Source organism: Dichomitus squalens, assembly GCF_000275845.1.
Source record: "Dichomitus squalens LYAD-421 SS1 unplaced genomic scaffold DICSQscaffold_7, whole genome shotgun sequence".
Classification (NCBI taxonomy): domain Eukaryota; kingdom Fungi; phylum Basidiomycota; class Agaricomycetes; order Polyporales; family Polyporaceae; genus Dichomitus; species Dichomitus squalens.
In genome coordinates, this window is record NW_006766889.1 from 33,768 (window position 1) to 48,740 (window position 14,973).

Genomic DNA, 14,973 nt, shown 5'->3' on the forward strand with positions numbered 1-14,973 from the left:
CCGCAGCGGCGCAATCGCCAAGCCTATAACCATCATCCAGAAGAAGAGCCTGGCAGGAGTGGGGAAGGACCGCGATGAGGCGTTTCCGTTCTGGGACCAGTACGTCTCCGGCCTCTGTCGATAGTGCACTCGTCTCATGCGACACTCAGCGTCTTTCAAGCGGCTTCAGTCAGCATTCAAGTCAAAGTCCACAACTCAGACGATGAATCCGTAAGACACAATGTTTAGATTGACTCAGGACTTCGCTCAGGTCTCGTACAGGACTCCGAGGGCAGCACGACGCCGGCTTTAAGTCTCCAGCGCACAAAGACAGGCATAATCTCCAACCGCCGACCGACGACCGGCACCCCAGCCTTGTCAGGCACTACGACCCCTTCCGAGCCGCAGAGCAGCGGCGCTGTCATCCCCCGCCTAAGTATCATGGCACAAGCGAAACAGCAGGCCGCCCGTCGGATGCTCTATTCGATGTTCTATCGCGGTCCCGTGCTCTCCACTGAGGACGTTGAGAAGACGATGCAGGTCTCTACTACGAACTCGCCGGAACCATCATCCGCTTCGGCACCGCTACTTGTGGAGAAGGCGTCGAAGGAGTCGAAGCGGAAGAAGCGGAAATCTGCAGATGTGGAGGATGAGGGAAAGGCAGAGCGGAGACGTCGGAAACGCGAACCCAAGGAGAAGGAGAGGAATGAGAAGCGGTCCGAGTCGAAGGGCAAAGAGAAGGCTCCGGACGATGATGATAGCGAAGACGCCAGGCAACCTAGGGAAACAAAGGCAGCTCGGAAGGCGGAGAAGGCGGAGAGGAAGAGGCTCAAGGCGGAAAAGCGAGCGCGGAAAGAGGAGAGACGGAAAAGGAGAGCAGCTCGGAAGGCGAAAGAGGATGCGCAATCAGGCTCAGAGTCTGGTTCGCAGGAGACATCAGCTGGAGGGGAAGTGGTCTCAGCTCCTACACAGAAAGCGGAGAAATCCGCGAAACGGACTAGAAACTCGTCTGACACCTCATTGAAAGACAGGAGGGCTTCAAAGAAGGCCAAGAAGTCGTGAATACCCAGGCCCTGTTGCATCGAATTGCTATATACTTCGCTATCTATCTGCTGTATTACACATCGTCTATGAGTGTCTCGTCTAGATGTGATATGTGGTACGTTGCTATACATTACTCCTAGAAGTCTACGTACTTGTACAACGGGCGGGGTGGAGTGCTATATACACGTATTGCAAAGAGGCACCTCGGTCGTACATATACCTTGCCTGGGTACTTGCGTGGAAGAGAAGAGAAACAGGAGAGTGAAGATGGAAATGCAGAGGTGACGAGTAACAACGGTAGCGACATGAGTGATGCCAGGAGAAAGCAAGAAAACAGATACCAGCAGCCGCGTGGTCCGTAAGGAGGACCTAACACTGCGGCAGGGTGAGGGAAGTAAAGAACAGCAATTGTATACCAACAGTATACTAAGATCCATCATCCAACTCCGGTGCTCGGACGGCTGTACAAAGAGAACAGGTAAGAGATGGTCCTGGATACGATGCAGAGTAATAATACAGTTGTTCAGGACGCAACATACGTATATGGGTAAAACGGGCAGAGCATCGGCATTCCGTCGCCAAGAGTATCGCAGTATGCCCTGCTGCAGCCCAGTCCACAATTTACATACGGGTGCCTCTCCAAGCACTCTGCAACGCAATGCGCCTTGCCTGAAGAGGATCGTCAGCACACTACTTCGCAGAAATGTTTAAGGCAGATAAGACATACCTGATCGAGCGTGATCGAGTCTTCCCTCAGCTCGACCTTCTGCCTACCTCCAGACTCATCATCATCATCGTCGTCATCATCGAACGTCGTCGACCGGCCATTGGTACGCACGCCGCCGAATGCCGCCTTGCCACCGGCTAGCGAGAATGGCGTTGACTGCACTGCGGTGCCAAAGACACTCGCCGTCGGCGACGCGCCAAACGCCTTGAAGTCTGTGACTACCTTGCGTGGTGGTGACGAAGGTGCCGGCTTGGTCGGAGAAGTCTTCTCCGCGGGCCGTGGGGGAAGCGAGTAGGGCGAGGTGTAATACGAGCTTCTTGACGAGGACATCCGCGCATGGAGGTACTTGTCCGTGAAACGCGTGCCAGGAACCTTCGAAACGTGTCAATAGCCATTGGCCGACCAATACGGTTGTCGATGCTTACTCGCTTGAGATGTGGCCTGGCCTCGGCAAGGCTGGGTGCGTTGAAGTAGATGCTGACGTTGTGCTTCGCTTCTTCAGACTCGCGGTAGATGCTCTCGATCACGACCTTCTTTGTGCTCTCGTTCCGGAGGAGCAGCCTCTCGTGAAGTTCTCGCGCGACGTCGTCCACGCTCTCGTTGTTGCCCAGTATCCGCTGGGATACCGCCTGGCCGACTTCACGTACGAGACGCTCCATGTCGAGGTTCTCCAGCACGCTGCCGACGATGGCGTGTGTGAGAAGGTCCGCTGTCGTGAGCGGAAGCATGAGGCCCGACGTAATGTTCGTTAGTGCCTGGTAGAAGTCGGTCGCATACTGTGCATGACGTCAGAATATTAGGATTGATTTACTGATGTAGTCGGGTCAAGGCATGCTCACCGAATAGCCGCTGAGTGCAGGCTCGCACGCAACAAAGAACTACACATGCTCGGTAAGCGACATGCATGGCTTAAGTTGAGCGTAGGCACGACGCACCAAAGTGATTCCCCTGCTAGCCATCTCCCTTGCGACCTGGAGGGGATCGTGCCCATCGGGAGATCCCTCGTCGAAACCTACCACCTGCGTCAAGCACACAGAAAATGAGCAGGACCTTAGCAAAAGCAGAGCTTACCATCACCGTATTCTCCGATGCCGTGTGGGGGTGCGTCCGCGATGAGAACGACCATCTTGCTCGCGTACGGCCGCCAGTCCATGTTGAGCACCTCCGCAAGGGCGGCGGTGACCGCCTCGGGGCCGTCGCCGCCCCCAGAGGCATAAAGAGTGGAGAGGTTCTTGTGGACCTCCGAAATATCGGACGAGAAGCCAAAATTCTTGGTCACGTACGTGTGGTCCTGGGGCGGATGGTCGCGGTATGCGACGAGGCCGATACGGAGGTCCTCGCGGCTTTGAAGCTTGCCTGACTCGTAGATGTGATTGCAAATCTCCTCAATGTTCTTCGTCGCCGAAGCGATGTAGCTACCCTGACTGCCTGTGCAGTCCTGCACGAAGACGAGGTCGCTGTGTGAGACATAAGCGGGTCAGCTAGTGTACGTGAGCGGAGAGGGGCGCATGCTCCACGCGAAGCGCGGGCTGTAAGGAAGCAGGGTACGCAGGAGCACAGATGGGGAAGAAGTGGGTGGAAGATGCATTTTACTTACAGCATCTTCCGGCCATCGTCAAATAATTGCGGAGGTAGCTGTTGCTCGGGCTGAGGCTGGGACGCAGTCGCGCTCATGTCCATGTCTTCATCCATGATTATCGCGTAATCGTACGTTCAGAAGGTCGTAACTTGGGTCTTCGCTGGTATCTGCAGTATCTTGCAGTGTCCCTGGGGTGCTCTGGTGCAGAGACGGAGTGTGGTCAGGTGGTAGAAGATGAGAGCGGTTGGCAAGGACGGATGTGTATTGGCTGGGGAGGTATTGTGGTCCGCATGGGGGCTATGTCACTTATGTTGCCTGCTGACGCCACGCCTCCGCCGTGCGCCAGGTCTGTCGATTATCGGATCTAGCCGATCCCTCTCCCTTGCCCTTTTCAGCCGCCTGCCGGTGACGCGTGGATCTCCCATCTAATCTCTCTCCCTCGCACCGTTGCCGAGGTCGATCCACCGACAATCCTCACACCGTGCATCTGCACTTCAATGCTCAAGTCCAACTGCGGCTGCCTGTGTGCGCGCAGCCCAGTGGCAGTCTGCCCGTAGTCGTGATCGTCGTCGAGAAGAACAAGGTAGTAGCCCATACGTCTACAGCTCTCGCCTCCCACCCGAGCTCCCAATCAACCACGCGAGCCACTGCCCCACACTCCATGTACCCTGGCCGCCACCAGGCCGTGCAAATGTCCGGAATACGAGATACAACCCCGTCGAGAGCCCGCCCACCATCGACGCTAGCTTGGCGTACGTCCGCAGGCGTGCAGCCGCCGTGAGTGCACGATCTGCCCCACCTGGAATGGCGGAATTCCTAAAATACGTGCGAGGCGAAAAGAAACGCGGCGCATGTCAGTTGTAGCGTCAACACATTGCGGCGTGCCGCAACGCGCTCGCACTGCAGCACGAAACACGCTGTGATCGGCTACGCGCAGACCGCCAGGCAAGGCAGGACCGAAAACGATGCACTCACGGGTTCATCGCGACTCTGCAGATGGCGTGGAACACGTCCGCCGTCTGCCCGGTCTTGACGCTGACCGCGATGGGCACTTGCAAGGATAGCCGGCGACAGTAGACGTCAGGCTGCACCTCGTGTCTCTGCAAGCGCGCCACGTTGTAGCTGCTATTTCTGACGGAAGGCCACAAGGTGGGTACGTACCTGCAGCGCGAGGTCGAGGTCCGATTTGGTCGCTACAAACAGCGTCGGTATGTGGTCGAGGCTGTATTGTTGCTGCCACGGTATGAATTCGCATCAGACCACGACATTGTATAGCGCCACAGAAGAGTTGCCACAGCTGCGTACCCGAAGATTACTGATGTACGAGAACGAATTCGTGTCGCTCGAGTCATGCACGTACACGATCACGTCCGCGAGGTCGGTCTTCTTCGGGTTCCGAAGCGTTTCAGCCTCGTACTTCGAGCCGAACTCTTGCAGCTTAAACGCACGTTCAGTAAGCACGTGGGGACCGACGCCACATTCGAAATACGTACTACGAGATATTTCTCCGACCCGTCGATGTCCACCGAGTTCACTACGCTGTTCATCTTCTTCGTTGGCTCGTAGGTTGGACTAAATGGCTTTCCAGCAAACGCCCGGAGTAGAGAAGTCTTGCCGGAACCAGCCGCTCCGCAGACGTAGCATAGAAATACGTTTCGGGTTGACTTGCCCTTCCGCCGATCAACCTTCCTCGGACGGGTGACATGCAAAGCATCTGTCCGGGGCTCATCGGGGTAGCCAAGATATGCGAGATAGGCGAGCGTGGTTCTGTGGTCGAGCAGTGTTGTCATACTGCGACGCCAAGTGCACGCTGTGAGTTTAGGCCGTAGTCGTTCCGAGGAATGTACGAACCTCCACTGCGCTAGCCACCCTTGGAGCGTGACTGCGCCGGTGTCATCTGCGACAGTGGTATCGGGGAACTTTTGGCCGGCCCATGGGTTGCCCGGTGATGTGCTGAACAGCTCCTCCAGCTCTTCCTTGTTCAGCGCCCCATCCTGGTCCTTGTCGTAGTTCTCAAAGACTACCGTGAGGAACTGGTATCCCAGCGGACTGAGCTCTACTGAGCAGTCATATGGCACATCGAACCTGTCTGAGCGTCAGCACTGCTTTGGGCGACTGAATGACGTGCAAAGACGCGTACTTTGGGTATAGGAAGCTCTCTGTCAACCGAAGATCCTCCCCGTAGCCAAACTTCCGCAGCACTGTCCAAGTGGTCTCCAGTCGGCCGCGTTGGATAAAGATAGTATGCAAGTACAGAAAGCCTTCTTCTGTCAGGCCGTTGTCGCGCACGCCGCCTTCCGAATGTTGTCGGACCATCTCCTTGATGCCTTCGAGTTCCTGCGCCTGCAGTGGGGCATCGAAGCACTTCCGCTGTCGAAAAGCACGTCACGTCAACATCCAACACGTCGCCTCAGACCGGGGCATCGACCTGCGGGACGACGCCGTCGTAGACATATTGCGACCCGAGGCAACCTGAGACGCGCATTTTTCTGCACGTTCTCCCCGTGCCCCATGACTATCACACAATGGGAAAACGACAATGAAACGCTTTGCAACGCCGCTGTCGCTCTGATGAGGATGAAATTGCGACAGGACGTTGTGTGCCATCATAGGTCAATGCCCCCGGAGCCACCTTCGGATCTTACCTGGAACTCATTCAGCTCGGACGCGTCCAGGATACCATCCTTATTCGTGTCGCAGAGCTTGAATATCCGTCGGAGGGCAGCAACGCAATCCTTCTTGAGGACCTATGGAAACAAAATGGTGAGCGTTGTCGCCGATGGTTGCCACAGGGACATACTGACGTGATCTCTTGAGTCGTACAGAGGTGCGGTTGGGTGGAGGACGGCTTTCTGAGCAAAATAGAAGACTTCGGACACGTTCAATGGTAGTTTTGCGGAGCATTCCACGCATGTCTCAACTTCCTAGCGATTGCTATTTGATCCGGATGGCCGAGGAGACTGACAGGAATGGTGGCACACCTTGAACTCGTTCATGATGGGTATAATCTCATCCTCCAGGGCCTCATTCGTGACTTCCCCGCCACGGAGGTCGATCTTGTTGCCGACTAGGATCACAGGTACCTGTACACTAAGCGTCAAGGAGAAGGCTAGGATGTTTATGTGGCAGACTCACATTGACGCCAAGTTGCCGGAAGTAGGGTAGCCAGTAGGTAGGTATTCGATCAAAGGAGTTTGGATTATCGATGGAGTAGACGACGCAAATAACATGCGCCTTGCGGATCTCGCTCTCAAGGTGTTGTCGGTCGTTGTCTCCACCTGTAGTGTTGCGCGCGAACGCCGTGAGTACACAAACGCTCGGCAGGCCCGGGCTACCGCGGCTACGCGATGCATCGGATGGATTGGGTGCATGGAAGACGGAGACGGGCAGACAACTATAGAGAGTTGCGGTACTCACTGCCCGAGTCGACGATGTATGTTGTCACATTCTCCGGGGTTACCTCTGGGGGAATGGTAACCTCTGGGACGACGTGTTGGACCTGTACGGCAGGAATGGATAAATTGCAGAGTACGGTGTAAGCGCGCCTCCCAAGGTTAATGCGAGCTTGGAACGCGTCTATGGGGGACGCAGAGACGTACACGAGGCACAAAGGATTCCTTGATGAGCGACGTGACGATCGTGCTCTTTCCGACACCGTCTATATGCTGTTCCTCAAAACGCAGGTCACACGCGAACACACGAGATTCACGCACCATCGCCGACCAGAAGAATCCGCACATCTCTGCGCATGGTGAATGCCACGAAGGCTGAGGCGTATTACGGTGAGAGTGTAAGGTGCGCGTAGTGGAGGAGGAACAGGTGCCGGGCAGTACGCAGGCGCGAGCAAGTACGCCCGGCGCCTATTACTTTGTGGCATTTGGGCCCACAAGTCCGGGCTTGGCCCGGCTGTGACACGCACTTCCATCTCACGCTCCAACTCACCGACTGCCACCCAAGCCTGCTTCAAACCCAATCCTGCCACTACCGCTCCGGAACAGCAATCACGCTGTAGAGCTGCTCAAACTGCCGGCGGCCAAAGAATATTCTTGCGACACGACATTTGACGCACGAGAAGCGTTCCTCATAAGACATAGCCACTCAACTTTGCTCCCTGGCCTATAAAGCACGATCTGCAACAGCGATCGAAACCATCACAGTTTATCTCTGGTATGTCCTGCATACGCTACTACAGATCCGGCGTATCCGCTATAGCTGTCCGGAAAGGCAGACTCAGGCTGGGTCCTCCCATGCTTGCGGATGTCCTTCCCAGTGACATCTGGATCACTATCCTCCACCATCTCGAGGTCGCCGACCTCGCCAAGCTCGCACAGACGTCACGATATTTTTTTACCTTGGTATGTCTCGAGCCCATCGCATAGCGACTAACATGCGAGCGTGTTTCAGGTAAACGAATATGGCTGGAAGATCCATCTGAAGGCGAACTCTCGGACTGCATGGAGCCTATCCAAATCCCTGCAGCTTTGGACACCGTACGCACAGGTCCGGTGAGTGTCTCTTCTGATGAGTCATCGCGTCTTCCATTTGGCTGTCAATCCCATGCGGTCATGACATCCATCAATCCACCTTTCCAAATTCACTGGACATAAGTTTCATCGTTGCGCGAAAACTTTCTCTTCCGGTGGGAAGTCCACCAGGGTCTCTCCCACCTGAGTGGTCATGACATCACATACCTTCGCATCCTCTATGAGCCTCGTGCAGAAGCATTCCTACCAGGACTGAGGGAGTTCCATTCCTCGTAGTCCCTGGCCGCCGTTTCCCGAGGGAACAGGACAATCGCGATAGAGACCTACGCGAGTGTCCCGTTTCCCTCCCCAACTACTTTGCTAGCGACTGCGTAGTCGACGTCGCCGTCACCTCACGGGCGCGATCTATGTTATATATTGACATCGTCATCTACATTTGCGCATTGACAAACGCACCTCATACTGACCTCACGCTCTGTAGACATCACACGATCACCGATCGTAATTGGTCGGCCCCCCGTTTCGTCGCGAGGCCCTTAGCGTCCAAATGGACGGGCAAGCTCCAACCCCATCTCGCCATTAATGGCTCTCGCCTATTCGTAGCCGCTGCTAGCCACATCTATTCATACAAATTCGGGCGCTCAGAAGACCCGGCTTCCGCCCCGAGCATCCAGTTCGAGTGCGCGTACATGACCAACAGGGTCCTGCAGGCCGCCCGCGATATCACGAGTATAGAGTGCGTCCCCGATGGTGGGTTCGATCGCACTGTATACGTGGGATACGCTGATGGCACGCTCGAGCGTGTTGTTCTGCCCGCGTGCAAGCCTGGCGCTCAGAGCCCCGTCCACCCCGAAGCCACCCATCGGGAGAAGAAGCCGTATCACGGCACTGACGCGGTCGAGAGCATCTCGACCAACGGAGACCACATCCTCTCCTTGTCCTCGAGCGGCACTGCGGTCTTCTTCTCGAACTCCGTGACCGACTCTCCACCGCAGTTCATCGAGCTTCGCGTGCGCAGCTGGGCCACGCATCTCTCGAATAAACACGCGGTCCTCGGCGCGTCGTCACTAACGCCGCTCACGGTGCACGCCCTTCAGGAATCCCGCATTTCGTCCACCCCGTCCCACATCCTCACAAACTCCACGCACGATGACCACCCGCGCGCGTCCGCGGTATACGGCATCAGCGGTGCGCCCCGATCCGCGCCCTGGGGTGCGTCCGAGAGCGTGGTCATCTCGGGGTGGTACGATGGTGTCGTGAACGTGCACGATCTTCGGTCCTCCCGCCGCGCTCACCGCATCCCCGGCGTGTCCTCATACCCATCCGGTGGGGCGCTCTACCCGGTGATGAGCATGTGCGACCCCTGGCTGTTCGAGCCCATCTACGACGTCTCTGCCGGCGGCGGCAACGGGTGCCACATCGCGGCGGGGACGGCGCGGCACAGCGTGGTCGCGTTCTGGGACGTCCGCGCGGCGAACCGCGGGTGGAGCGTACATGCGCCTGGCAACGACTCTTCGCCGGTGTACTCGGTGAAGCTGGAGAGCTCGCGGCTCTTTGGTGCGACGCAGTCGAGGCCGTTCGTGTTCGACTTTGGTCCGGGGGCGAAGGAGGAGACGTATCCCCCGCTGACGAGACCGCCCAAGGAGGACGGGCTGAAGCGCCGCGATAGCAGCGGGGTGGGCTTCTATGTGACGAGATATGGACACACGCGTCCCCACTAATACTAGAAGAACTAAGAGAATGTACAATACGGATCCGTCAAATGCTGTTTCGGACAAGATATCTGTATGGAAAGTGTATACCAGGATCAGTCCAGGCCCGCCCCACTTGAGTGGAGGAAGGGCTCGACCTGTATCTTAGGCTACCATTTGTGAGCCCGTGTATGGGATATCCCTGGTATGATCACACATTCCATCAACGAACATTCCGTTGACGGCCGTCCTCTGTTTTTAGGATCCTCGATGTGGTTGTGGTAGATCTCTCATCGGCAGACTGAGAGCGTGCTGTATGCGCCGATAGGTTCATGGGTACAGTGCGAGCTACGAACCTTCTTCTGTCTTCTGGCACGTATGCTCAAGTTTGTACTCGGAACTACGATGACCGGGTCGATGGCTGCTGAGACACGCCGACAGCATTGCCCGTAACAGCCTATGAGCTGATGCTCGCCAGTCGTATATTAAGGATAGTGGTAGGTTCTCATGCATCTCCACAACCTCTTCAGTTTCCAACATGGCGTCCCCACTTGAAGGTTCTTCTGCCGATGAGATTGTAGCGGTGTACGCTGAAATGTGAGTTCTTTGCTGCACTGTTTGATCACGATTGTCGTGACTGTTTACGCTCTCTAGGTTCCCCAACTCCTACTGTGCGATTGCTCTCACAAGTAAGTGTTCAGCATGTAAGGCTCTGCTCATCCTAAGTGAATACTACGAAGCCTTCCTTGTGTACGACTGGCTCGGCGCATTCCCTCGCGAAGTACGGTCATATTGGACAAGGCGACCCGGCACTCTGTCTACCTGCCTTTACTTCAGTATCAGATATATTCCCATAACAGCGCAGCTTTACTCGACGTACCATCAGTTTAGGGCCTTGTCATACGAGGTATGCTGCTCATGTATCTCTATGACCTTCATGGCGCTGACCACTGGCCCCTTCCCCCCAAGAGGTATTTTCAGCAACCTTGACAGTTCGGCATGCCATGCTCACCATTGACTTCTGCAGCTGCGCTAGATTCGGCCCGGTATCATTGGTAGTCGCATATGTATCGCTCATTCCTGCAGCACGTGAGTGTATCTCTTGAAGATAAGGCCCTTAGTGAACTGATGTTTTGTTCTTCAGTGTTCTCGGCTGCGCGGGCATACGCCTTAAGTCGACGTCGAATCCTGGCATTCGTCATATTCTCTCTCCTGTTTGTATCTTTCGCGACCAATCTGGTAAGACATCCCTGCTACGTGGAACGAGTACTGAACGAACATTCGGATCGACTAGACGCGAGTGGCGTATAATGTTTCCGGCGTCGTGTTACCCATGCTAGGGTGTTTGGTCACCGATAACTTTCCGGTCCGCCTTGGTCATATGTAAGTAGTCTACATGCCACCAGATGTCGCCCACACGCTAATTTATTATAGATGTTCGTGTGATGATATTACTCCGCCTTCTCGGCTACTAACACTTCTCGATGATAAGTTACAATCGTCAACCGATCCAGCACCATTCTTGCTGACACCTTCCTCATTGCAATGACGTGGAGCTATTTGCCTGGACGTTCCGAGCTAAATTCAAGGGGCGTTCTGAATGGCGGGAACCTCATAAATATCATGCTGCGTGACGGTGCGTCGTATATCGCGTGCCTCGCTCATAGCTTACTCATGGGTAGGAATCCAGGGACACTTTATTTCATGTGAGCATAGGTGTCGTCATGAATGAATATGGCCACTCACGACCATCGCAAGCCTACTGCTGATGCTCAACATCCTACAGTTGGTTTCCACAGAGTTATCGGTGCATATTTCGTGCCCTTCCATTCCACCTTGCGTCCCCTCCTCTAATTGTCCAAACCTGCTGTAGGTCTTGACTGATGAGCCAGGTAGCATAATTGCCGTCCTCGTAAGCCCGTGAGGAGCTCCGCTATTTTCCCAGCCCCGTCCCCTCTACCGCTCACGTCATCATCCTGCTCTTAGTATCTCATCCGTTCTCATGGCTCACTTCCTCCTCGATCTCCAAGAAGCTTACCAGAGGAAAGTGGTGTGCTCCTCTTCCGATGGGGCATCAGATGCCTTCCAGAGTCTCAGCATTCGGTCGCTTAGCTTTGCACGCGATCCGTTCTCGCCAGACGCCCTCACGGAACTCGCTTCCCTAGACGACGAGTTCGTGGACCAGACGGAGCCGCACGCACACCGAACGAACAGGCGCATGCGACTTAGCGACGAAGAATCCGGACACGAACTTCGCCTTCAAGGATGTTCGACGCAACTTGTCACACGTGTGGAAGATTGATCTCCATGGCAAACGATTCTCAGGAGTGCATAAGTCGAGACGATAGATGGCAAAGGACGTTAGACGAATTTTCCACGTTGATTCTACGTTGACTAGGTCGCATGGTCGAGACGCCGGGGCAGATAGTGCATGCTGGACTTGCTTCCAACTCAACCTCGCCAATCTTGTAGCATCTTCTTGACCTATCTTGCATAGTTTCTTGCTAGGTCGATTCTGTGGCGCAGTTGAACGTCATGAGTGTTGCGCATTTCTTGGACGTTTTGTATTGCATCTGTATGCTTCGGGAAATACCATCTCTCGCTAGAGGAATCCAATGCGTCTCAGGCTGCACTCTCCTTGTCAGATCTTCCTGGACTCCGCATCTCGTTAACGGGATTGGGCGATGTGCCGGCTATGTAGCAGCTGATTTCCCTGAACGGAATGCGAGGTTACCGTCAATTGACATTGTGAGTACATCCATCCCCTTAGGCTACAACGAGGTCGAGAATCTTCTGAGCTGACCTCAGACACTCCATTAAGATGAAGTGATGATATCGGTAAGATGATGATCTGGGGGAAATATTGAGGAGATATCAACACGAGGAAACGGGCATAGACACATGGTTAAGATACAGTGAAGACGAAGCGTAAACTGACAGGCGAGCGAATCAAGGTACTCTAGAATCATATAAGATTTGAAAACCCAGGAGAGGGTGAAAGAACCGCTCACGGGTGATCCGATACAGAAGTCAAGAAGTCAAGAGACAGAAACGAATTACGATAGACTGGGAGGCGGACGGACGCAGTGGTATGTGGTGGCATCATTGGCTACAAAGACAACGACAGGAATCCAGGCGAACCCCAAAATGGGCGCATACAAGCATGAAGAGATAAAGGGAACAGAGCGCAAGCCATAGCGTCCCAAGAAGCAACGGTGGAATGAGTACGGATGATGATAGGCCGTGTAATCGAGTCGAACGTCGCGTAACGCGTAGTACATATGTAAAGATGCGAGAAACTATCGTTTGAGTGTATAGGTAATCGTCCGGCTCGAGGTACTGGAGGATATCCCCAAGTCGACCTTGACGTCGCGTCTCTTCTTCCAGAATTTGGGAAACGTCGATACCGTCCTTCGAGGTTTCGTACCCAAGGCGGCAAGGTTGAACTGCTGCATGGCTAGCAGCTGGGCCTTGAGCATCGCAATCTCGATCGCCTGCTCGTTGACACATCTCGTATTCTCTTTCTACAGAGCAGTTCAACCATAACCCAGCAAAGCTCATGCGGAGGGAACATACCTCTGACGCACGGAGCTCCCTAAGTTGGGCCTGTGCGACGTCACGATATCTCGTCAACTCGTCCTCGGCCGACGCCCTCAGCGCGATCTCGTGCGCGAGCATCCTCTCCGTCTCCTGGAGCCTCGCCTGGAGACGCATATCGTCAAAACGCGTGGGGTAGGCTTCAAGGTCTTCGATGGTCGCCAGCAGAGCCTTCTCCCGCATCTTCCAGGACTCCTTCGCGTTCTCGAGAGTGTTGGCACGAGTGAGCGCGTCGTCTTTCTCTTCCCTGAGAGCGGCTGTCCTAGCCGTCATGGAGGCGATAGTGTGTCTGGCGGCGGCTAGCTCTGCGGTCAGGTCTGACACCTGGTGATTTCTCTGGACTCCCGTTAGATTGAAGCCGGCGATGAGGACCTCCAGATTGCGTTCGGCTAAGATAGGTGATTTGTGTGGACCAGGGTGCACGACTATGGACATGCGAGGATGATCACAGAGAGTATCGTGGCGTAATCTAGGTGTAGGAGAGGTAGTTCGATTTCGTACTTCTCTTGTCGACCAGGACCGTTGTTCCGCTGAAGTTTGAGCCGGTGTAGTATGAGAGAGTAGATCGTCTTGACGTCGATGTTGAGAATGATTCCTCCAACGACCTCAAAAGAGTTGAACATGAGCGGCCATGGCCACTAGAAGAGCAAAACACACCAGAAGAATACGACCATTAAGCCAGGTGACGGGAGGAGAAGGAAGAGAGGAATGTCGATCCCGCAGCAGTCGGAGATCGTCTCGAGAGCACCTTGGGCGATGACATCTGAGATGACAGGCAGAAGCGAGTACGCAACAATGATGGAGACGTGGCAGAAGAGCCAGATGTGGGGAATCGGGCTAGGAAATGTGGCGAGGATTGCGAAGATGGTGTGAAACTGGGTCCCAATTGCTAACATGATGGCAGGTACGGCGCGGATCAAGAAGGGATCGGAACACGAGCTGCAACATCCAGGGGAGAGATCGCGTTTGAGGACACAGGTGAAGATCGTAGTGGTTGGGAGCGTTTGTGGGACGGAAAGCAAACCGTGGGGCGAGCTGGCGGGCCGTTGTTTGGTACCCTGACGACTGCTACCGATCGTCACATATCCTTGTGCGTGTGAAGCATCGCCGGTGCCGTATTCCAGGTGGGCTGATGAAACGGAACCCTGTTTGCTCCACCGAAAGACTCACGTCCGCTGTGTTCACTCAGAGAAGGTAGTATCCGCCTGTTCGGCTTACACTGGGTGTAGGACACAGGACTTAGCATCCAAGCCTTAGTTGATTTTGATAGGTCTGAAAGGGGTTACTGAATGCATGCCTACTATCGTCACTTACATTCCTAGTACGATTCGAGTACGCTTCGACTGGACGGAGGGGTGTGTAAATGTAAGTAAGCGCCAATCAGGACGAATTTGAGCTTGGTTAGTAGACACGTAAACACGTGACGTGATGTGATGTCGAGTTGCTCTGTTGTTAGAACCCGGCTTGCTTTTGCAGTTGTTCCACAGAAAGGTCAGATGATGCAACAAAACAGCGAACACCAGGATGGAAGGAAGAAACAGGACTCAGGTATTTCCGAGGCAACGCTCGAGGGACATCGCGGCATCGATGCACAAGTGGCAGGTGCATCGTAATTCGTGCTTCATGTTAGATAATTATATTATACTAGGCAACAGTACAAGGAACGTTGTCATCAACAGGATACATGTGCGCGTTGCACCCGGCAGCGAGTCGCGAATGCACGCCACGCGCCTATGACCCGAAGGAAGGCACTACCGCTCGTATGATGGCAACTTCGTGCATTGTCCGGTATCTTCAGGCGTCTTCCGCATCGCAGACTCCAAATTATCCGGCATCCTAGACACCCTCTCTGTGGCAGGTATGACAAGACCC

General features: G+C 54.8%; 4 protein-coding genes across 4 annotated transcripts; 1 reads left to right on the forward strand and 3 right to left on the reverse strand.

Moving 5' to 3' along the window:
- Window positions 1-70: 70 nt before the first annotated feature.
- Window positions 71-3,591, reverse strand: DICSQDRAFT_134567 (uncharacterized protein). The gene is made up of 9 exons (XM_007363653.1): window positions 3,348-3,591; window positions 2,822-3,207; window positions 2,686-2,762; window positions 2,590-2,628; window positions 2,176-2,526; window positions 1,751-2,122; window positions 262-1,692; window positions 150-210; window positions 71-99 (listed from the first exon to the last, which is right to left on the reverse strand). Exons 1-7 carry the CDS (start codon window positions 3,440-3,442, stop codon window positions 1,645-1,647), a joined length of 1,368 nt encoding a protein of 455 aa, XP_007363715.1. The 5' UTR covers window positions 3,443-3,591; the 3' UTR covers window positions 71-99; window positions 150-210; window positions 262-1,644.
- A 239-nt stretch (window positions 3,592-3,830) lies between these two features.
- DICSQDRAFT_134568 (mitochondrial Rho 1) lies at window positions 3,831-7,124 on the reverse strand. The gene is made up of 14 exons (XM_007363654.1): window positions 7,043-7,124; window positions 6,929-6,987; window positions 6,747-6,828; window positions 6,465-6,607; window positions 6,311-6,412; window positions 6,134-6,253; window positions 5,975-6,076; window positions 5,470-5,699; window positions 5,181-5,414; window positions 4,823-5,120; window positions 4,635-4,766; window positions 4,491-4,562; window positions 4,305-4,429; window positions 3,831-4,145 (listed from the first exon to the last, which is right to left on the reverse strand). The coding sequence occupies exons 1-14, from the start codon at window positions 7,077-7,079 to the stop codon at window positions 3,929-3,931; spliced, it is 1,953 nt and encodes a 650-aa protein (XP_007363716.1). The 5' UTR covers window positions 7,080-7,124; the 3' UTR covers window positions 3,831-3,928.
- Window positions 7,125-7,576: 452 nt separating this feature from the next.
- On the forward strand, window positions 7,577-9,618 carry DICSQDRAFT_102214 (uncharacterized protein; the record flags this gene model as incomplete). Its single annotated transcript, XM_007363655.1, has 3 exons — window positions 7,577-7,684; window positions 7,734-7,834; window positions 8,295-9,618. 3 exons carry the CDS (start codon window positions 7,577-7,579, stop codon window positions 9,532-9,534), a joined length of 1,449 nt encoding a protein of 482 aa, XP_007363717.1. The 3' UTR covers window positions 9,535-9,618.
- Window positions 9,619-12,803: 3,185 nt separating this feature from the next.
- DICSQDRAFT_168046 (uncharacterized protein) lies at window positions 12,804-13,997 on the reverse strand (the record flags this gene model as incomplete). The annotated part of the gene is made up of 4 exons (XM_007363656.1): window positions 12,804-13,028; window positions 13,081-13,526; window positions 13,603-13,706; window positions 13,759-13,997. The coding sequence occupies 4 exons, from the start codon at window positions 13,995-13,997 to the stop codon at window positions 12,804-12,806; spliced, it is 1,014 nt and encodes a 337-aa protein (XP_007363718.1).
- Window positions 13,998-14,973: the final 976 nt, after the last annotated feature.